Genomic DNA, 23,849 nt, shown 5'->3' on the forward strand with positions numbered 1-23,849 from the left:
GTCTTAACAGTAATTAAGCTTCTATTAAGCTGCATGTTAGCTTACCTCCACTCCCTGATTCCCTGGGAAGGCAGCGATAGGCCATTTTTAAAGACCGACTATCGAGAATGCAAAAGTTTGTCAAACACCCACACTGGCGTGATGAGCCAGCATACAGATTGGCTGCTGAGTGTTGCACTGGCAACGCATCGTCCGCACAAACGATTGTGAGTTCGAATGGTACTGTAATGCAACACTAGATGTATGAGTTATCGTTGTTTAGGTATGAAGTAATTATAATGCTCCACTGTTGACCTCTGCCTGTTGGAGCATCAGCTGGCACGGTACCGGCCAGGCCCAAAGGGGGAGCTAGATTGCATCAGGCACAGCCGACGACGACGACTTTTCGTTGCATCGTTCATGCTTCGAAGAAAAGCTGGTGGTAACAGTTCGAAGGGATGGAACATTAGTTGCGTAACCAGCAGTATGGTGTATGTGTGTGTGTGGAAGATAGTAGATAAATTACAGTAAATATTTTCCAACGAATGAGAAACTTTTCCAACATTCAAAACGCACACTCACACACACCTGTATCATACCGTAGGTGGTGTGTTTGATCAGCAGCAAAAGCTTCTCTGCCTTACCGACGAATAATTGGTTCTTGTTTACACTGGGTACCCCCCCGAAATTACTCGGGAAGCAGTTGGGTTTGCCGTAGGGCTCGGGGCAACGATTGGGCACCGGACCCAAGCCGGCTGCCAGGATCAGGTGTCGGTGGCATGTGTGAGCATTAAAACGGTGCAGAATTATTTATAACTTTGTCCAACACTCACACACACAAGCACACTGATTTTGAAGTTGCCCGTGGGCACCCGTAAGTGTGGTTAAATTTAATTCCCTTCCAGTTAGCAGCGTTGATTGGCAGTGGAAAGGAATAAATTCGGGCGTATTTTCTAAAAATCAAAACCTAATCCTTTGCCCTGCTTTATAGTGTGTGTGTGTGTGTGTGTGTCGGAGCCCTGCCTTCGGTGGTGGAAGGTATTTAAATTAAAGTGCAAACAAGTCGGCGGGATTCCGTGCTGGAGCTGGATTAGTCACAGCCAAAAGGTGAGTTAATTGAATGGGGTGCTACATTACAGAAAAGGGTTCAAAAAATGGCAGACCCTTTTCTCGGGGCTGATTAAATATGAGCAAAGAGCGTCAGTGATTTAAACGTCGTTTGATTATCTCCTCCCATCAGATTGGTTGGTGAATGCGTTGATGCATCAGCTTTCAAACCACCCGCCCCGACTGAGTTTATTATAATCGAAGTTCCTCCCCATTAAGGTACCGTGACGGTGCAGCACGGACAGTACGGTCGGCCCGCGCCGCGGTTTCATTCCCGCGCCGTGTGAATGTGTCTCAATGGCTCGTTGATAAGCTCAATTCGTATAAATTGCCCACAACGGTACGGGACAAAACTAAAAAAAAAAGGATGAAACTGCCCACACCGTGCGCGTGATTCACGAGCTCGCGGTCAATTTACTCGTTGGCACCCGTGGGTGGTGGTTTCGAGTGGTCATTTCCTGTCCGTGCTTCATGCTTGTGGCCATTGGTGGTGGAGGTTGTTTTTTTTTTTTGTTGGACCGCACTCTGGCCCCGGTCGTCCAGTGGATGCGTGGCTCGTAATCATCGATAGTCGTAATTTTTCTGCTAGTCGTGAAATGAATATTCATCATCGGTCAAATGTGCGCGCGAAACGGACCCTGCTCGGGCTGTGCTCCCCCGGAAATGGACCATGATGATGATGAACTGAGTGCGCGTGTATCCTGCGGCAAGGATATTCAGATGATTGAGCCGGTCGTCCGTTCGGCCGGTCCGTACGGTTTGATGGCTGGACGATAAATTAGATTTTTATTCGATTACCTTTCAAGAGGACTCGACGGTCTGTTAGAGTGTGTGTGTGTGTGTGTGTCATTCTTTGAGCACGTAATTTTTGGCGAGTTTGACGAGATCGTTTCGAACATCATTTGGCAACGAACACAGTTGGGTGGAGTTTAAGGTTTCGTTGGCGGGGTTTGTTGAAATTTTGCCAAACATTATGGTATGATTTTTCCGTAAGTGATCTTGACGGTTGGAAGCTTTGAGTGATTGGTCATTGCTTAGTAAAACAGAAGTTGAATAGCCACGTAGAATTGATTGTCTACCAGGAGATGTTTGAACTGCTAATGTAGCATGCATATTAAAAAGCAGTCTTCGAACGAAATTAATTTTTGTTCAAGCGCCTAAATGTATGCCATTTTTGATTTTTAAGGTTTTTTTTATTTAAGATAATCTCATGATTGTATGATTCACGATTTTACGGTCTGGCCATCTACGCGTCTACCAGCGGTCTACGCGTAGTGTTGTGTCAAGTAGATCCTTCCTAGGACCAGGCTTCTTGGAACAGGCTCCTTGGAAACGGCCCCTTGTACAAGGCCCTTTGGAGCAGGCATTTTGAAGCCGGCCCCTTCAACTAGGCCCCTAGTCCAAGCCGCTTTTTCCAAGGGCCCTAGTCGAAGGGCCTGCTCCGATGGTCCTGGTCCAAGTGACCTGACACTGAGCTATTTTTATATTCCCCGTCAAAGGTTTGCATCGCTGTAGTACCTTATAAATTTGAGTGGTAAACACACTAACCAACAATCATAATCAGTACCGTCAGTGAACTCTGGTTCACTTCAATATTCAACGCATTATTATTAACTTAATTACTTTACGACGGTGTGATGGGTACCAGTGTGTGCGATGGGATTAAATTTTCCGCTCAACTGCATTAATTAATAAGCACGCTCGCAATCTCGATCCGACCAATTAGCGTTTTAATCCCAGCACTCGGAACGCTTTATCTGAAACTGGTGTTTTGGTGTTTGTTACTGGGTTTGCATTACCCTCATCGGAAAACGGGGCGCGAAAGATGGGTTTAATGTGCGCCCATTTTTCGCACCTTTTTCTGTTCCCCACCTCTTCGCCTGCCTGTTTAGGTGCAAACATTCAAAATGGTGGATAAAAAAGGAAAAAAAAAATCAAACCTCTCATCTGCGACTGATGCAAAAGTAAATGAGCCCGAATGAAAGAGCCACGCGCAAATGGCCTCAAGATGATGGGTGGTAGGATTTCTTTTTTTCGTGTTGTTTTTTGGCTGACTGGCTATTGGTGCTATGTTTTCGCACCCAGCAATTATGCCATTAGTATTATCATCGGCTAAATGGTGAGACATAAAACACCATTAATTTGCCTTTGGCAGCGTGGCATGCGATTGTGATTTTCTTTCTGGGGCAAGCGGTGTGTGTGTGTGTTTGGTCCAGATTTTTATGCCAATGCGAAAACGTCGGATGATCCTGGGAAGATGGGTGGAGCCGCTTCGGAATGCTCGAGGGTTTGCCCTTTCGATGATGTTATGGTCTATATCGTTCCGTTTTCCGTTCCCTCCCCTACACTTCACACTCGCTTCATAGTCGAAAAGGGCAAAGTAGAACAAAAAACGGGATTCATCCGACGGAGAAGCACAACAAATGTAACGATGCCCTGCTGGGGCGGATCGACTCATCAGCGCCATGGATGGAGGATGGAAATCGTAAAAATAAATTACTCTACTCGTAAACATAAAAATACACATTTGCACATTTGTAAGACTATAAAAGCTAATAATGCTTCGGTGTTTGTGAGAAGGGAAGACTCTAGAATCTGACTTTCGCACGACAAGGCGCACGATCCGGAGCGGTCCGCAGGCGGAAACGGAAGGAAGTTGTGCGAATATTTTACGCGCAACCAGAAGTGGCATCTGCCAACCCACCCGCGTACGCCACATTAATGCATCATCATTCACGGGGTACCGTTCGCTTGCCAAGGCCGCGAAAAACAAATTCTGAAGCCGTTGGGAACACCCCGGTGATACACGAGAACGGCCAACTCCAAAAGTGAAAGCTCCAGCGAGACTCGCGCCGGGAATCGGGAAGAATTGATTGTTGTTGATTCTATTTTTCGCCCTCTCGCACTCACGAGCCCCTTGATCCTTTGGGGAGGACATTGTGCTTACGCGGACCAGTTCGCCCGTGTGTCTATTTATGTTTGTTTTACGTACCGTGTGTTTTTTTCTTCTTCTCATTGCCATTTCCCGGGCGGCCTCCGTTACTAGCTTCGAAGCGAGGCTCAAAATAGCGTGCGGTCGTTTTTAAAATTGATCCATATTTCGGGCATTCCGCGTAGAAGTGAGAACGATAAATGAAATAAAATTTTAACTTCCCCAATAACGGATCGTTATCCGTTTGTCGTTTTATCGTTTTGTTTTTCTCCTCGATGCCCGTTTCCATTCCTTCGGTTGAATCGTTTCGTCACTTGCAAACCATTCCGTTTGGTTTGGTTTGGTTTTTTTTTGCTTCTTCTCTATCGTTCGTTATCGGAACCGTGTCATCCGCAGCGTTTATTGAACTGTGGGGGTGTTTTTTTCCAACGTTGTATTATTGTTCGAAGCGGAAAAGCTTTATCATTTGTCTCTGCGCGTTTTTTTGCACTTTTCGTACGCTTATGCTCAATGGTTTCAAACGGTTCTGTTGAATGGTTTTATTCGGTTCATCGAGGAATGGTAGCCGGAATAAAAGCTTGCATTCCACAACTGAACAGATAATAAAAAACGCCTGAAAATTGGAACCTACGCTGGTGTGGTGGGATTGGGTGGTTTTTGTTTTTTTTGCGCCGTTCGTCTGTCCGAACGATCGGAAAAGCGAGGTTGGTCATTAAAAAAATAGTCCACTAAATTTGCACCTAATTCAGCGCGAGAGTGAATATAAATTTTATGGGCACAAGCTTATGGGAAGACACTTTTGGGGTTTTTTTTCCCGGCGCTGCCATTTACGGCACCAAATTTGATTGTAGTGAAACAGAAGTGCGCTGTGTCTGTTGGAGCTTTGCTCGTGGTTTAGATGAGTGTTTTGGGTGTGTGTGTGTAAATAGAAGTAGTAATTTGCATCCCGTAACGAGTTAAGGGGTTTTGGTTTATTTTTCGCGATACTAAACGTTGGTGATCTGGGTACTGGAATACACTCGAGGTGATTGTGTGAACGATTTTATATGAATTCTTCTAATGAAGCGGTAAGCGTAACTAGAGAGGTGATTCAAATGGATTACAAGCGAGAGCAACATGATCCTTTTAGTACAGGTTATTTAATAAAAATAGCTGGAATACGATGTTTTGGCCACATTGATTTATGTGATTTTATTTGGAATGCAGTTTGACACCATAAGTTTATAAAGTAACTAGTGGTAGAGGTGACAGAGGGCTGAACCGGTGACTGAGGTGATCGGAGATCAAAGCCGATCCAGAAAGCATGCCCGAACGCAGGGTAACTATTGACCATTCAGATACGGCTAATTTCAAGTCACAGCCAGAGCCAGAAATGGTAGGCCTAGACCTCTCAAGGGGCGGTTCGGTGGCCGAGGCGACAGCAGCGCCGGTCTTCACACGGCAGGATCGGAGACAATCAGAGATCAAATTCCATCCAGAGACTGCCTCCCCTCACTAAGAGCTCACTACTTTGCAGCGGGTAAAATTAAGTCACAGAAAGCCAGAAATGGCAGGCAGGAGACCTTTCCAGGTTGTAGTGTCAAGCAAGAAGAAGAAGAAGAAAAAGGGGAGACAGCGATGTCTTCACACATCAGGACCGGGGCTGAAATCCCATCTGGACCGTCCCCGCGTAGAGAGGACGGTGACTATCCAACTACGTGATATCAATAAATCTAGGAAGCCAGATATGGCATGACCTAGGAGAACGTTGAGCCAAGAAGAAGAAGAAGAAGAAGACTTCGGGCACCATGTCTATGAACCATGTCAAGGTCGTCAATTTTTTTGCCAACAGGGCGGCATTGCTCTATTTATGCATCTAATCTCCCTAAGATTCGACTACACCTCATCGAGCCAACGGGGTTGCTGTGTTCCTCTAAGCTTCATGCCTGACGGGTCGCTGATGACTACCCTTGCGGCATGGGTATGAGTCCCCAACAATGGTATCCTTCCGATTTTGACTACGATCACACCATCAACCAGCTCAGCTGAGCTCGTGGATCATCCACACGCCAGGCCATACACCGCCAAAGATAGTCTTTATCCGCATTCCTATCCTCTCGTTTCAGGTGCCCCCTATCCATCCTACAATGTCGATGTCATCCACGCAATCAAGGAATTGAGAGGATCTGATCAACAACCTCTTACTTCGCATGTCATCTTTCAGAACGATGTTTAACAGGATCATATGTCTATTTGAGATTGTTTCAATTGTTCTGCTATGTTCTATGGATATATTTCGCAGATTTGCTCACATTTATGGAGCCTTTTTTTATAGCTTAACAAATATCAGTTTTGCTCAAGAATATTGTTATTCCTTTCAAATGATCAGGTTAGGTCAATTCAATCGATTCGGTCATCTGTTACAACTGCTGACATTTTTATGTTGAAACCTGTGTCGATACTAACGAGTCCTTTGGTTCATAATATCGTATCATTAACTTTTATGAGACCAATTCCTTTATGGATCGAATTATCAAATTACTAAAACAACGATTCACAACATTCCCAAGCGCACGCAGGAAAACTATCACAATCAGTATTTGCAGTGCGATGCAGTACACCCATCGCCCGAAACCACGGTACCGGTACCCCAAAAGGGTCATAACCATCGACAGTTGGATCTGATCGGTTGATAAAACTGTTTACCAAAAATCCCTTTTACAACTGCACCCACCGGGGGTCGATGAGCAACGATAAATTTATTAATCTCTCCGTTGGTTGTATTAAATCAGCGCACACCAGCCGGAATGGAACTTGCGGCAAACCCACGAAACAAACGACCCTTATCGGAGTTTGCTCGTCTGTGATAAGGGATTTGCACATCAATGCACCGTACGGTTTCGCATGCCACCCCAACAACCGCGTGGTGAAGCGTGTTGATGTTGTTTTTTTCTGTTCGCATGTTCGGAAAATAGTTGTGCCTCATTAAACTGACAGCGGGTCCCATTCGAAGGGACCCTTCGATCAGCGGTGAGCGAATGCAAAGCGCAATATTGGCGCATTATTCGATTGTTCCGATAGGTAATCTGATTAATTTTCAATAAATTTACAGGGCTTAGGGTGGAGGCGTACCGTTATAGCTGCTGCCATCATTATTAGTACTATTAAAACGTTGTTGTACCGCGCGCTGGCCCGTTTCGGTTCGATCATCATTTAACCCGATCGAAGCTTAAGCCGTTCGATAACATACATAAACGGATGTACCGTGCGGAGTTTCGATGAGGGTTGTCGCTTGTGTGTGTGTTTTTTCTCCTCTTTATTATGCTTTCGCTTCTGGACTGCTCGGGGATCATAATTTACCCCTTCTTCTTTCCGGTACTGTACCCACCGCTCGGACGTTCCTTTCCACTGGGGAAATGTTTGGGTTCGTGTCAATGGTGCGTTAGAACGGGGCCAGGGAAATCATATTCCGCAGTACGGAGTACGAACCCATGGCAATGTTGTGTGCCGTATTATTTATGAGCAATAGCAACGATTTTAAGCAACGAAGCTTAACCGTAGCTTACCGGTGGACAGCAGGGTTTGTTGTGCTCCATCAGGCGAGCGTGAAAATGATGAAAAATCGAAAGGGAAAAGAAGAGATTTTCAAACACACCCTGACGGGCACTCGTATCAGCCAGAAACCAGGCAAGAGAAGGAAAGTATGCAAAAACTGAGTGTAAGAAAATATGTACAAAGGTTTGCGCAACCAAAAAAAAAAAAAAAGAAAATATAATGCGGGAAAGAAAACATGAAAATCGACATGGCACAATTAAACATGCCAATACAACAACCTGATTGCCGTGAACTGTTCGTTACCGTTCGAATGAATATGCTTTAGTAACGAAGTTAAAATATTTAACCCTCCCCGAACACGACCGAAGCATGTTTCCGTGGCAGCGGCGTGCAGTGTGTTGGCAATAAAAGCAAGCAACGAGTGACCGGGCGGGAAGGCATGGTATAGGTTGCCGGAGGTTCAACGCCGCCGGCTGTGCCACCGATGTGAGACATTTTATTTTGCCGAATTATTGAATAATTAATCACGCTGCTAATAATAAATAATTCGGATTATTCAACTATTTCATTCGTGGTTCGAGAGGGCTACCTGCTACTGGTGTTGTGGGGAAAGGTTTGGGGATGGTAGCAAAAGCTGGGATTATGACGGCTTCCTGTTCGCACACACTCATACACCTGCACAAGTTGGCAAGTGTTTTCGTCTGAACCCATAATCCAGTACACTAAACTGGTACGCGCTCTTATCGTACCTCCTCTGCCGGAGGTTAGGGAACGGAGACCCGGGATCGACAGGACCGATATTGATCCGGATCGGTACCGGTAGGTCCCGGTGGGAGGTTTGCGGTTTTAGCCGCACACTCCGAGCGCGAGCGTACATATTTGGCGAATTATAATTATCCGTTTATTTGATTAGCAATCGATTCACCGCGATTCCGCCAGTGGAAAACCGGGAGGGTGGGATAATGTGATTTTTTGTTTAATTACCAGTATGTACTGGAGTGTGTGTGTGTGTGTATGTGACCTCAAGTTTGGCTGTTTGGTTGAGTATCCCGCTCAATTGCAGCACCTTTTGAAGTGGCCAACCAGCTGGCTGTCAGGGCTCGTTTTGGTTGATGACAATTTTAATGATGTTCTCCATGTGTGTGTGTGTACGCGTGTGTACGTGTGTTGAAAAAAGCTCGGCTTAATGAGGTATTCTCTCAAAATACAGTTCGACTGTTGGGGGTTGGATTTTGTTTTTGTTTTGCCAAGCATGCCACCGATAGGATGCGTTTCATGTTTGATTGGTGGTTTTCAATATTGTTACGATCATGAGTCCGGTGGGGTAAGATGAGTTACCGTTTTTTGCTGATGTCCCAAATGTTATTGTGTGCGTTGGTTTAGTTGCGTTGCGTCGGGGGGTTTTTCACGACTATCAACACTGGCGATACGATGGCATCCGGCAAAAAGTGGGGAAAATAAAACAATGTTGTGATGACAATGTTTGTTGTGAGGGTTGCGCAGTACAGTTTTTACCTCGATGCGGAAGGCCTAGTGGTTCAATTGGGGTGGCATAAAGTTGGCATTGTTGGAAGAGATGTTGGTTTTTGGTGTACGCAAGAAGACTTATTGTAGCGTGAATGTTTTGCAAACTAGGGTTATGAGGACCGTGAAGGGCCTTTCAGGTGGATGCTCACTTTAGAGGTGCTATGTATAATGAAGCATTTGGGGTGCGGTTTTTGTGTGTGAATTTGAAAAAAATAGGGTTACAAAATTATGTCGAGCTTTAAAAAGTGGCTCTGCATTATTTCGGTAACAAGTGGTACAAATATAATTTTTTTTCATAATATTCTTCTTCTTTCTAACGGCCTTACAAGCTCTTTGGTCATGTCTGCCATTTCTGGCTTGCTAGACTTATTGATATTGATGATTGACCCAGTCCTCACTATGAGGGAACGGCCCAGACGGGACTTGAACCCTCGTCCATCCGTGTGCAGACCGGCAGATGTTGTATATTCCTGTCTTCTTGACTTAAAAATCCGGTCCCTTTCGCTAGTCAGTACATCAAGCGAAGAATAATGAACGACTAGTTCCCCTGTGACGCACAAAATGGGAAGAATTTATCTTTAAACTCAATAAATAAAACTACGGGCAAAACTTCACGTAACCTTTCCGGTTTTATTCTGGAACTAACCCCCTTGTACACCGGTTGAACAATGGTGGTAGATTATTTACCGACCAAGCTTAAGGAATAATCTACCTTTCAGTGCCATTGTCCATGGAATACGAGCCAACCAACAAGAGGTGTTTGCACCAGATTGCCACCAAACGCTACCAAACGATCGCTGTGAATGACGCGCCACAAACCGTTGGTATTAAAGAATAAATGAGCAAGCCATCAAGGAACACGGAAATTCTCTAGGAAGTTCTATGTGATATACCTTGGGAAAGCTAAAGTCTGGTTCTCAAATTTAAAGCGGTTTAAGGCAACCCGGACGGATTAAAGTTAATACAATATAATGGTATTAATTAAGATTAAACAGCTTTTATAGCACGTTCAGCAGTGGGGCATGGGCAGAATGCATCGTACGGGAAAATTTTGCCGTTTTCTATCTGCTAGCAACCGTATGTGCCCAATCCGTCCTTCTCCGACCTTATGTTATCAATTTCTGGCTCTGGCATTCATCCGCTTTTAATTTCTTTCCCGCTCAATCGCAACTCATACGACTCACCAGGTTCGCCCAGCTGGTGCGAATGTGTTAACGAGCGATCTGTGTCTGTGTCTGGTAGATCCACTTAGCATTGTTCCTTCTCTGCACGGCGATTGGTCTACAAAGGATGGTTCGCCGGTTGCTACTGCACAGGATTGAGTTTGTAAGTGGGAAGTTTTGTAAAGTTCCATTTACGCTGCCCAGATTCTTCGGATGCGCCGACGGATGCAGTGCACACTTAACCCTGGGCTACCACCCCTAGGTGCCAGTAACGAAGTGACCTCTACCAACGAGCCCGCCACCCGACAACGGGTTGACACAAAAGATAGCAAAACTCAAATGACATCCGGGCCACTTAAGATAATTAGATTTTAACAGCAACCCACCTCTGGGCCACTGGCAACGGAGGCACTCAGCGCCGTGGCTGGAATTGCATTGGTCGGGGACCGAATGTAAGCACATTTCTTCGGAAATCATCCGGCCTGTCGGAACGGAATCTAAAACTTCACTGCTCCGTCAACGGTTTCGGTGCGGTGTAAATTATGCACATCACATGCGGAACGAACGACGGGGTGTGACAGACAATGGGACGTAAGATTCACCAATTGGAACCACCTGGAACTGAATTGTTTTTTGTGGAACTGTTCTGAGTATTTGGTTGAAGCATCGACTTGCAGGTGTGATAGACCATCAAGTCAAACGATGGGTAAAAATAAGTTGTTAAAAGAATAGAAATAGGAATCGTCAGTGAAATCCTAATATAGTAACTCTGTGACGTAAATTGCCGCACTTCAGGCGCATTTTGGGAAGGATTGCGTACAATATGGCAACAATTAAAATAAGTAAATAATAAGTTATCTATAAAAATACAGTTCAACTTCTCATTAATGTGTTTCGTGTAATAAACGATGTAACACCATGAAACTGTAAGTGTGTTCCAGTAATTCTGACCCCGCGATAGATATGCAATTCGCTTACATATTTACGACCGTGACGCGAGTGCATTGCATAAATGCATTAATTAGAAGATGGTGCCTACCTGTCTGCTTTTCCGCTGCTTTTAGTGTGTACGCCTGCAGCAGAATCGGTTCGCTTCGGCCGCGCATGTTCGTTGCGTAGATGACGATCTTCAGCAGTAGCCCAGCATCCAGCCCGTTGACGGTGAAGATTGGCAGCTTAGAGGACACGTTAGCGAGCAGGGCGTGCGTCTGCTGGTCGTAGATTTCCATCACAAACCATTGCCGCTGGCCGCCATCAAATCCTTGGTAAAGGGAATCGAAAAGAAGAAAGAATTTTTAAAAATCTATTTGCGCTTGCATTTTGTAGTTTGCGTGAATAATATTTTAATAAAATTGAAATACTTCTGGTATTTAATTGGAAAGTGTTTCCCTGGCACGTGTATACAACTTTAATTGAATGAATCTTTCCCAAATCGTCGTTTCGAGTGATATCATGTTCCTGAACCCCGGGAAGAGTTAAACACTTTTAAATCCAAACTAGAATGAAGCACAACTCAGCCTTTCCATCTCATTTTCCGTTCCGGCCAGCCTTGTTGGTAAACTTTTTGTGATGAGCTGTCAGTTTGTAGTTCTTCGTTCGGCGTCACATCTCAATTTGCTCGAATGACTTAAACAAAACAACATGACTATAGGGATATCAATGGTGGAGTACAACCACTTCCAGTGCTGGCTAGTTTTTTGTGCGCTCAACGCTCAACTTTTAAACTTTTTCACCCCCCAGATAACTGTCACAGCTGTGCGGCGGGATTTGTTATTTTTTTGCCCCCTTTGTGGCAAATGTGGTCTGGTGGATTATTGTAACCGAATCTGTCACAATGTTGTCGTACCCCGGCTAATGGGTGATTGAGCCTTCCTTTTTGTTACGATGAGCAGTGGGTTAGCGTTTTTGTTCATGTGGAATAAAACGCATAACACAAATGCATTTGCTGGCAGGGAGGCGCTGGCGCTACCGTGCTACAAGGTTGCATGTTTCATAGTTGTACTGTCTGCTTTTTACCAAGTCAAACTGTTCCATCGTTCGAGTGGTTTCATTTACAGAGTGTTTAGTGAACAAAGCTGCCAACAATATGTGTGCGGGTGAATGGAATGGGGAAAAAGGTATATAAGGGTCACAAATACACTTCAAACTGTACAATTGCATAAATTGTAGATACATTTTATGCCAAAAGCACATTATAATCTAATGTCTGCTGTGTGTGTGTGTGTTTAAGCAATGCTTTAGTGAGCATTATACTGGAGACTTATGTCCGATGAGATTTGTGCTTCATATCTGTGTTTATAAATATTTGTTGGATCCTTAATTTTATGTCTTGGGCTTATTCCACAGTTTGACGATTTTCAATAAAATAGTTAGCTTTATTCTCGATCGGCACATCTGCTATCATGGCGCATCATTTAACGGTGTACGTACGTAAGAAAAGAGAAACCTGAGTACCTTTCTCCAAAGCTTTTCCCTGGTGAATTGTTTGCTTGATATATTCACTTTACACCATCGTTTGGTTTCCCCCCTTTTTTTTTGCTTCTCTTTCCGTAAGGCCCACCTCCACCAACCAACCATGGCAAGCACATCGTTTACAGTGGGAGAAGTTGCACTGCATTGTTGCGATTGAAGATGCTACCCACTATTGCTACAAGATGGCCGTCGTGGTAACCGGGAGTTGATGCATTCTCGGTTGTATATAAGAAGCTTGCACGACGAGGGTGCTGTGGACGTTAATTTTATTTGTTGAATTCCTGGGACTAACAAAACAAACCTGCAAACAACCTGATGAGATTCTCCCATTCAGTTTCGAGGGAGGTTCGAACGTTCTACGGTGTGCTTTGGTGTGCTTGGGTCGGAAGGACGGGCGGTGGCAAGCGTCTGGAAGTTTGTGGTAATTCGATGACTTTACAGTAAATTAAAACTGTCACGAGATGCGACGTTTGAATGAGATATTCGCACAGCGCACAGTCGGTGCACTTTGGAAGTGCCATAGTTCTTCGTTTAGTGGCTTGTTTGCTGTTTTTTGTTCGTTTCTTTCTCTGTCTCTGATGATACTGCTGGTAGTGCGAGCGAGCGAAGCAGCTCGTTCGAACGAGCCCTCTAGAACGAAGACAGGACCGGAACACCCATAGGAACGGTAGAAGACAAATATCAAGCCGGGGAGGACTCTTAAGGATTGTTCACTCACTTGCCTGCCCGTGGGTCGGGTTTGCGGGTGCAAAGTTCAGGTAGTTCAGGTACACCATCTCAAGACCAGCATTTTTGGGGAGTAGCATCAAGAACTTTGAACCACTTTAATGATGTGCCGCCATCATTTACCTGGTTGAGGTTTCGCAGCCCGTGCTTCTCGGTATGTGTGTGAGTCACTGTTTGCTTCTTACCGGGTTTTCGGTAACCTCAGACCATCTGTCCTCCTACCCTCCCCACCCCCCCCCCCCCCTCCTTTAAGGGTGTCTGGGTGACACAGTTTACGGTTTGTACACGGTGGACGTATAGCGGGTCCCGGATGGTAAAGTCGGTAATGGTATTTGCGAAACATCAGGGAGTAGAGTTTATGTGGGTTGCAATTGGGAGCAGCATCCTGCCAGCCAGTGGGAGGGGGGACGCACCGTACACTCTTTACTTTCCGACAGGCACCACACGTTCGGGTTCGGTTTCGTCGGTTTTCGGAGTGTTTCATGCCCGAAAGGTAGAGCAACCCTTGTGCCCGCAGCTGATAAGGAATGTGAAAATTTAATTTAGCAAGCAGTGTGTGAATATCCGACAGGTATGGGGGTGGTTTTTTTTTGTTTTTTGTTGCTTTGCTCATTTTGGTTCGCTCTAACATTGGACGTGACATTTAAGTGGAAAGAATTGCTTTAAATGTAACGGGGGTTTAAAGACCACTTTGTTGGCGCAAGTTAAAGTTTAAAATGTTGCTTTGGGAAGAACAAATGGACTTAATAGGTCTAATTAAGCATTCATATGTTGATGATCCCTCTCTTTTTTCTGGACTTTGGTCAAGATGACGTCGCCTATTTAATGGAAGAACCGGACTTTGTCGAAAATCTGCTCAAGAAGAAACGCGTAATTTTAATGTATAACTGAAATCTGTCTGTTCAATTGTATTGGCCACCTGACAATAACAATATTGTCCTTTTGAAACTCACACAGAAAAGCAAGTTGTTGAATTTGACGTTAAGAAAAGGATTTTAGGATTTTTTCTCTCAACTATCTCATAAAAAATGTGTTAAAAATGGTCGATATGGTGCATGTTGAGCGTGCCTTAAAAATGGGCAATAAAATTCGGACTAGGTGTAGGGTTATTTGAAAATATGCAACACATTACTTCAGAGAATAATTACCCTGGGGGCAAGATTCCACAGCTACTACGTGCTATTATCGTGCCCGGCTTACCACCGTTACCATGGTGTAAAGAACGCACGTGTGGATGGAGTGGATCGTTTGGCCTTTATTCCCGGGCATGTTTACACCGGCAACCGGCAGCAACAGCAATTACCGGAAGCTAATGTGTGCTCCACTCACACCTATTCCCAGCTCCCCAGCCGCCAGTCGATATGCAGAAGTATGCGAAGAAATTTTCCGCCAAGCCTCTCGCTGCCGCTCTCCCGATACTTTCCCCGAGGGCACCGTGCCATGGCAATCAATCGAGGGAATCGGTTTTATTGCACCATTAGGCACCTGCAACAATACACGGCCACCACAGTGGCCAGTTGGAAATGGGCAGCATTCGATTATTTCTGCACGGCCAAAGAACCTTTCAGCGTTTTATTGGGCCGTCCTCGGAAGGGACCCACAGCAAGATGCGTGTACCACCGTCAAATGGATACAAGCGGGGCCGAAAGGGCGACACGAACCATAAAAAGGGAAAGAGTTCTCTGGGAAAAAGGGTGTTAATTCCTCGCTATCGACATTCACCGTGATGGATGGCTTCGGTGGTAAGGGTAACGCACCGAGGCTCAACACGTCCCTTTGTGCGCGGAGAAAATAAAGGTGAAGCATTTGGTGACTTAGAATTTGCCCGCACTTTATAGCCCACACTCCTGCTTTTCCGTTCTCTCTATCTCACTCTTTCTCTCTCTCACACACACGCATAAAGCTGGTGAGATGCCGTCAACCAACGCCACATCCCGATTACAAGTGAAAATCTAATTTCATGCCCCAGCGCGAGAAACCCCAACATGCTAATGTTTCGGTGAGTCCACCACCATGACAGGGGTAATATGCGGGCACTCGTTATCGGTCGTTCGTGGATCGGGAAGCCGTCGGCAGAACCTTTCCGGGGAGGTTCGTGTAGCGTTGCGTGCGAAACGTTCACCGTGCCTTTTAGCCCACCAACGGGTGATCGTAATTGCTCCCCGGTACCCTGGTTGGGCAGCACTTCAACACTTTGGTCAGTGCGAGTTTTGGGTTATTTGTTGTACGCGAGACGCCCTGGACAGCACAAAAAGCACCATCATCATGCCGTTCCACGGTCATGGCTTACAGCCCAAAAAAAAAAAACACGAGTGACTTTCTTTTCATGTGTCCTTCAGAATCGAATGGATTGCGTGTGTCGCACCTTTTGCCAGGACCAACGGGCGCACGGCGTATTTTTGCGACCTCCCTTTAGCGGTTGCTAGATCGGAGTAATGGGAATCAACCGAGGGCTAATGGCGTAAGTGTGTGTGTGTGTGTGTGTTTGCCGTACAGTGGAGAGTCGTATTGATTGAAGTTAATTTCCCACACGACCTTGGAAGCATAAAAAAACGGTGGGTAGCTTTCATTTCGACATAATGCCGTCATAATGGTGGAATATGTTGAGCGAAACCGTTGGAAAGTGGCTGGTTGGTGATAAGCAGTGGGGTGAACCATCGGTAGTTCCCGGTTCGCTCTTTTCCCGATCGTTAAAGCTGGCCCAAAAAAATAAACTGTATACGACCAGTTTGACCTTTGCCTTCGTCCCAAGGGGAAAACACGTGTTAATGCGATGTTTTAATTGAGGAAATTACGGGGATTAACCTGTGGATGTATAGTTCAATTCCGTAATATGATTATGTACATCCTTAATAAATAAGAGCTAGCTGTTTGAAGTGAAATTTGGCAACTAATGTGACTAAAAAGAGAATTTGAACATTGGATTGAAATCTTACAGTTGCTCCACTTTGATGATGATTTTTTACGCTTGAGCTGGAGAATCATGATTTTTTTCTCACTCATCTCTTTATTTATTTTTTTATCAACTATCAACGAAAAATTTTGATGAGAAAATGGTTTCCAAATGGCCGAAACGGTCCAATTTTCGCAAAGAAAACGGAATATCAGACAGGGTGCTTAGGATAATCATTATAAATCACTGACAGTAGGACTTCAAATTACTATGATAACTTCTGGTACATCCAAATTGAATATAAACGCCGTTGCATACTTCTCATCACATCCGCCGTAATCCCGATCGTTATCACAAGCACTTCCACAGCACGGATGTAATTTTCAGTTGTTACAATCCATTTGCGTGTCACGTGTCACTGCGTGTCAATCATACGTAGGCAATGCAACATAATGTAATGGGTCTGCTCTTCACCGTTCGCTTATCGATGCAAAATAAACGAATCAATGTAAAACACTGCCACCATCATCATCATCAACACGACCATCATCTCGCTAGCTTGATGCGTTTCGATTGATGGTGCTGGATGGTGAAGCCGGACTCCACCGAACATGAAAGACGACGTGTAGAGGTATCCTCGGTTGGGTCGAAGCACATTCCTTTCGATGAATTGTCATTCCAGGCAAATCGTAGAATCGCTTCTTGCCGTACCGTAAGCACAGACCACGGACGGTCTAGAGTTAACGCACCATTGTTTGCAGTTCAGTCGGGCGCAGTCTCGCCCAGCTAATGGGAGCTGAGCCTGCCGCCGAGCAGCGGGTGCGTGATAAACTGGAGCTGATGAGATAAACAAATGATGGTGAAATAATTACCTTCGGCACAGTCGACCTCCAGCGACTCGGACGTTTGGTTGACGAGCGAACAGTTGTACGGCATCTCGGGCTTCCCGGCCGCAATCAGATGAAACACGCACGGTTCCTTCTGCTGGCCGACCACGTTGTCCGCCCAGCACATGATCGTTCCATAATCGAGCTCCTGCGTGAGGAAGAGAGAGATATGAAGGGAGAGAGAGAGAGAGAGAGAGAGAGAGAGAGAGAGAAGAAGAAGTGACACATTAGGTTCGGGGTAGGCACATTAGTGGCGATGGTTTCGATGCGGGATGAAATAATAAATATGTGATTTATGTGCGTTTCATTATGCTGACTGCTTAATAAGGACTGTCTGCCTGCTGGCTACTATTGTTTTCGACATCGGGGTGTTATCGAGTGATGGAACTAAATTTCTGAATGGAAGTTATTCGCATCCGCATCGAGCGGGTGCACAATAATCGGGCGCGATTGTTTCCTGTGCGCTGTCTAATTGCTCGCTGGGTGAAATGCTGGAGGCGGCTGATGGCACGGTGTACATTACGGAAACCGGAACGGTTATGATTTGCTGCGAGGAGTATGTTTACATGACAGAGTAGTACACGGGCGCTAGTGTAAGCTGCGTCGGGACACACACACACGCGGGAAAAGTTTGTCCTATCTCAATAGACGTAACCAAGCGTTAAGGCTTTTGGCCTGCTGGCCTGATGGCCATGACGAGCCCTGGGGGAACGTTTGCCCGGAATGTTTGCTTTTGTTGCGAAAGGTTGACCTGTGCGATTCGGTGCACAAAATAATGTTAATGCCCCAAAAGCGGCCCGTTCGTTGCAAGCCAGGGTTGACCAGGCAAAATATTTGTGTTTTGGTGCAGCGGAATTGGGTCGCCGATTTGCTGCGTTACTTGACTGGTCGCGTGGGGTTTCGGTTTATTTTCTCGCAGCCCTACATTTCAGGTAGGAAAGCACAAACACACACACATACACACACTACGCATACACAATGGTGCCCGGCTTTTGCAACAAGCTGATCAAACAATGCAAAGCACAGCGCAGTTAATGTAGTGGCCTCGGGTACGTTCAGCGGGAAGTTTATTCAGCTAGCTTTACGCCACGATTTCTATGTGCGTGTGTGTAGGAAGTTTGAAGTGCACTTGAGCATGGAGTAGTGTAAAGTAAATGGAATAGCTTGTAGACAGAACGGGGTCAGAGATAAACTCATGCAAAAAAAAGCTCTGCTGTTTGCTCAGCTGTACACACACGGAAGAGGGATTACATGGGTATCGGTTCTTGGTAAAATATGTTTGAAATTGTTTGGTGCTGTTATTCGTATTTATAATATGGGAGAGTATTTTTATCGTTCTTAGGAAATAGTTTAATATTGTTAAGGAAACTTATTTTTTCCTCAAAATGATTTATTTATGTAAATGATTTCTGATGATGTTCATTTATTTTGAAGGCCATTTATGTCTTAATTAACTTTCCGTTAAGCCTTCATGTATGTTGTGAATGCAAAAACAGCTTCATAAATAAACTCATTTTAACGCAATCGTTCATTTGACAGTTTTATTCCCCGTTGTTTCCCTCTTAGCCACCGTGCCGGATCGAACATAAAAACCCTCCCACGGGATGAAATGGAACTGAATTATGTTGTAACATAATCCAATTTCGACACGAACCACATAATAGATTTAATTGGAATAATTCAAAATAACCGCATTGCAAACGGTGCCACTCGATCGTGTAAGTTCTGACCCGGGGACAAGCTGCAAACAAACAACAACACCATGACAAATAAAACGAGAAAAAAAAACAACATAAACCCACACACACACGCGCGGATGGATGCGTTTCGATCAGGATGATAATAAATAACAGGCTTAATTGCATTAAGTGTTTGTGAGCGCAGAGTGAAGGGACAGCGCCGAATCGAACGGACTATTAATCGCTGCAAAATCCACCGCAGCGCACCGCGTTTCATATAATGCGCCCCACCAGGCGCCTCCATCGGCTTCATCCGTGCTTGTGATGTGTTGCCGTGCCTGATCTCGTTTTAATTTTCCAATTCCAAGTACGTAGTTCCCTTCATCAGGCCACTCGAAAAGGGTTCGTGTACGGGCGGGGTGACCACCGGGGAACAACAGTGCCGAAGTTGTACACGTGATTTATGAGCACGATAATTGAATTCAGCACAATTTTTCCTTTCGGTTCGCACGAGCAACACCGACCCACTGGTCTGGGGAAGCCACTTAGAATGAATGCGAAGGGGGGGAGGGGGGAGGTGCATAGAGTGGGCAGTGTGGCGTAAATCAAACAAACCCAAACCGCACACCGATCCGAACAGGATTGCGGGTACGTTTCATGGGGTCATTGAATTATGTTGCGCAGTTCGAAAAAAAAACCTGGCCGCCCCATGGCATAAAAATGTCGATTGAAGGAAGCGTAAACGGGCAAAAGACGGCAAACGGCAAAGCAAATGAAAATTATTTTTCAATTACAGCGGCGCTCCATTGTGTTTTGCATGGTAAAACGAGCTCAGAGTCGGTGCGGCGGAAGAAGTGCTGTCGAATGTCTCGGTTGATTAATTTTGTTGTTGCTTCGTTATCCTTGGCACCGGGCAAGGTGATTGGAAGGGGGGTTGGTTGCTTTATTTTCATAAACAATAATTAATCAACGTTCTGGTAGAAATTATAAACTCATATTTTGGTCCGCATGCCCGTCTGTGCCGGGCCACGAAGTCAAGTGGCGAATTCGCAGCAAGCCCGAAAGACCATCCAGTGCTATGGAGCACCCAAACGTCAGACACGTCGTCCGGTAGGTTTCGAGAGGGGAGCGTTGGACGATTTGTTTTGCTAAATGGTCAAACGACGGTGGTAGCAAGAGAGGGCGTTAGCTGATGCTGACACAACTCTGACAGGACATTGTTCTGCAGTGAATGTGCCGGAGGACGAAGCTGACGGGCTGCTTTCCATGGGCTATGTTTAATCTGACATGCAAACAACACTTTATATTGTTTATGATCGCTTCTGCTTAGAGTGTGTGTAGCGGGTAGGAAAAATAAATGTAACTTTAACGTGCACATTCCCCAGAGAAATATTAAATAGTTTCCGTCATGAATGTTTGAGTTGCTTCACGTTGCGATGTAGTGTTGCGGATGATGTAAGCCGCTGAGCTCCGAGATAGAAATGGCAGATCATCGTTTGACCTTTGACTGGTAGGCAGGCAGGCGAGCAGCAAATGAACTGAAAATGGCACATCGACGGGCTACAGGTCTTCAATCACTGCCCGATCCGTGGACACCGTGCGGGATGAAGATGAAAGCCAGAATAATGGTGGCCAAATTATGATTGATCGCGTAAGGTGGCTTGAGCGGGTCGCCTGTTGGTTCTGGCTTACAATCCGCTTACGAGCTTGTTGCGTGCCGGGCGGTTGCCGTGCTGCCTTCGAACAAATTTCGAAAGAGCAATTAATATCGATAACGAAATAGAGGAGCGTGAAAGGAAAGCTGACCTTGTTTGGTCCCATTCGTCAAATCGTTTTATTTGCGTGCTGGACGGTAGAAGCAGTGCGAGAGATGGTGTAGACGTTGAGGAAGTTTGGCTGTGTAGAACTGGTGGATAGGAGCCGTATTGCAGAACAATTTTGTTATTACTTGAATCTCAGTCATTGGAAATGACACCAACAATTAGCATCACCATGAAGAATGATGTTGAACGTCGACAGTTTCAAAATGGGAGACGCGAGCACAGTGTGCTTTACACAGAACACACAGTGTATACAATTCCCATACCTACTTAAAAATGAGGTAAACGTTTTTTTAATCATCAAAAAGCTATTTGTTTCAAATTAAAAGATTAAATTTGTATAACTTTACACAGCCAGCGCACCGAGTAATTCACGGAATTTCGTGCTCATGCCCGACACGTAGTACTTAATACGCTTTAAATGACATGGCTTCTCCTTACGGGAGTGTTTTTTCCTACTCACGACGATGATGATGATGGCGGTACGGTTCCCCGAGGCATTTGTAAACTTATTACGACGCAAATTGGCACACAAAGTAGCGATCGCGTAAAGTGGCAACGGCTTCATCAACGCAATACTTCGACCGCGCCTGCAACGTATGCAATCCGCGGTGCTTGCAGAACCATTCCGTACCTTGCAGCCACAAAATGGTAATAATTTTAATCTTTTTCATATTTTATATCCAGTTTTCTCATTTCTCCGCTGCAAACGCATTTCCCCGCTGAGGTGATGTGAAATGTGGCCCGCCATCAATACGTCACGGCGTCATACGAAACGCTTTTCGGGGCTTGGCACACCATCTTTCGATAAGTGAGCGTAATGATACACTTTCATCATTTCCCATTTGTTCGTTGCGTTGCCCTTCCGGAAGCGACGGGCAAAGAACTGGCCACAACCACGGGGTACACACGGTTCGCTACCGGCGAGTGCATTCGTGTGCATCCGGTCGTGAGTATCGTCCTCGTGCTCTGGCACTGGGTACCATGCCCGGGGAAGGATCGTTTTCAGCTTCAACCAATCGACGACGACCTCCAGTGCTTGTTCCTTTACCATCGCGTACTCTCATACCCATCCCTTTCCCGCTCACACACTGCATATGCCGACGGCTGGTGGCGCTGGTGCATACATCGTGTGATCGTATGGATTATGCTAATAGTATGTTAATAATGGCTAGTGTTTATGAAAAATTATATCCGCCAGTAAGTGAGGCGAAAGGTTTTGCCGTGCAGCACTTTCGCCGATCGAAAACACGGACTCGCTGCTCGCAGCGCCTCACTTTCCACCCTTTTAAGGCAAAATAAACCGGAGCGACCCCCTTGAAACACCATTCTCAGCGGGCACAATCCAACATCGACGAAAAACAAAGCCAAAAAAAAAAATGCTCGACCGCTTCGCCATGGTAACATGCAACAAATTTGCCTTTAATGGTAAAATGCTTTTAAAAGTGATGAAAAATAAAGTATATTTTCACCCATATTCTCGCCACCGCTCTTCTACCCTCCCCACTGTGCGGTTCCCTCCGAAGGTGGTGGGAAAGCAAGCGCACGCGATTCAACCCAGTTGTGAGCCCAGTTTGTGCCGATGGTTTTGCACCTCGGCTTCAAAGGCTTTCCGGCTTGGGTAGGCTGGATGACTGGGTGGTGAGAAAATAGGAGCAAAAAAACACCGAGCCAGTTGCAAATAAATAAACGAAGGTAGTGCAAATGAGTGTGGGCACGGACGGACGAGGGAACCGACCGAGGTACGGCACCTTTTTCCGGCTAGTTTATAGTTTGCTCGGACCCTTGGGAGGTTTTTCTCGGCCATATAAAATCCAAACGAACGAAAGGCTCGTACTGCACACGTTTGCTTCCGGGGCAGCCATATAAAGTCCACGTGTTGTGGAGATCCTTTCTATCTGCTTCCTTCTCATCAAAACCAGTCATGCTGCGGGCTGGCAGAAGAATAGGCTTTCCTTTTCTCGCCCGCCTTACTGTAATATTGACCCGAAAAAAAATGGCCCGATGGGTTTCCGTTTGCAAAAAAACACATAACTCGGTCATTTTCGTCAGGGGAAATGTTTTAATGTGACATTGGGTTTTTGAAGAGGGGTTTCCTGTTGGTCGGGATGTAGGTAAGGTCGATCGAGAGTTGCCTGCTGGCACGGTACGGTCATCTGTTTTGTTTTTGCCTGCTCACTCTCGCCCCTGTACTGGTCAGGTGATTTAAATATTTAATTAAATGTGGACAACAGTTTGCACATGTGGTAGATTGGAGCGAGCGGAATGGAATTGCTTTGCCACTGACAACTACAAGCAATCCAACCGAATCAGATCAGCGTTAGGGAGCGCTGGATTTGGGTTGGCAACATCGACCTGACAGACCACGCCAGGTAACGTCGGATGCCTGCAGTGGCGTCTAGGTGTTTTCGAATTCGTAGCAGTGTGAGCAGCTGTGAGCCAGATGGAAAACGACAACATCCTCCTTTCGGCATCGGTTGATTATTTATGCACATCAACAATTTCGTTTCCCACACCAGGCTTTGGCAACCGTTCCGTGCCGGCACGTGCTGTTTGGGTAAATGTGCCTTCGAGCAAGGGCGCTGTACACACCCGCAAAAACCACATTTGTCAGCGAGGATTGGTCATGCGTGTGAGGTTTGCTGGGGTGGTAGTCCGCATACTCACACACACACACACACACACACACACACACAAACACCCAATTTTTGTACGGTGGAGTTTTGGAGTGTTTGAAGTGGTAGCATCGCCGAGCCGCTGGAATCGAAACGCTAGACTGCATGTGTGAGTGTGGGGTTGAGCGTGTGTGAGCGAGTGTACGGTGGACGGGGGGGTTTCGTTAAGGGTCTGCTTTAACCGATTCCAATACCTTTACTGGGGTGTAGGTCAGTGACGACGCTTGCTCGGCATGAACGCGGTATCCACTCTGCGGCATATCGATCGTTTCGGCGGTGTTGTTGAAGGACCACTTGAACGATTCCGGCGGCGGATAAGCATCGACCTGGCACAGGATCTCGGCCGCCTCGTTCCGGGCCACGCCGTAGATTTTCTTCTGGTCCGGGCGGCAGATTGGTTTATCTGGAATGAGGCAGACAGATTGGACAAGGATGGTTAACGTGCGTCATGTGAG

At 45.8% G+C, this 23,849-nt stretch overlaps 1 protein-coding gene across 2 annotated transcripts in view; it reads right to left on the minus strand.

The window, feature by feature from the left end:
* Positions 1–23,849, minus strand: part of LOC118503688 (hemicentin-1) — a 182,481-nt gene that overhangs the window by 20,341 nt on the left and 138,291 nt on the right. For both annotated transcript variants that reach the window (XM_036037231.1, XM_036037230.1), the window contains exons 12-14: positions 23,589–23,797; positions 17,206–17,368; positions 11,282–11,503 (exon numbers count right to left, since the gene is read on the minus strand). In XM_036037231.1, coding sequence (XP_035893124.1) covers positions 11,282–11,503; positions 17,206–17,368; positions 23,589–23,797 — 594 coding nt within the window. The remainder of the gene's footprint in view (positions 1–11,281; positions 11,504–17,205; positions 17,369–23,588; positions 23,798–23,849) is intronic.

This window comes from Anopheles stephensi, chromosome 2 (assembly GCF_013141755.1).
Source record: "Anopheles stephensi strain Indian chromosome 2, UCI_ANSTEP_V1.0, whole genome shotgun sequence".
NCBI classification, from domain to species: Eukaryota; Metazoa; Arthropoda; class Insecta; order Diptera; family Culicidae; genus Anopheles; species Anopheles stephensi.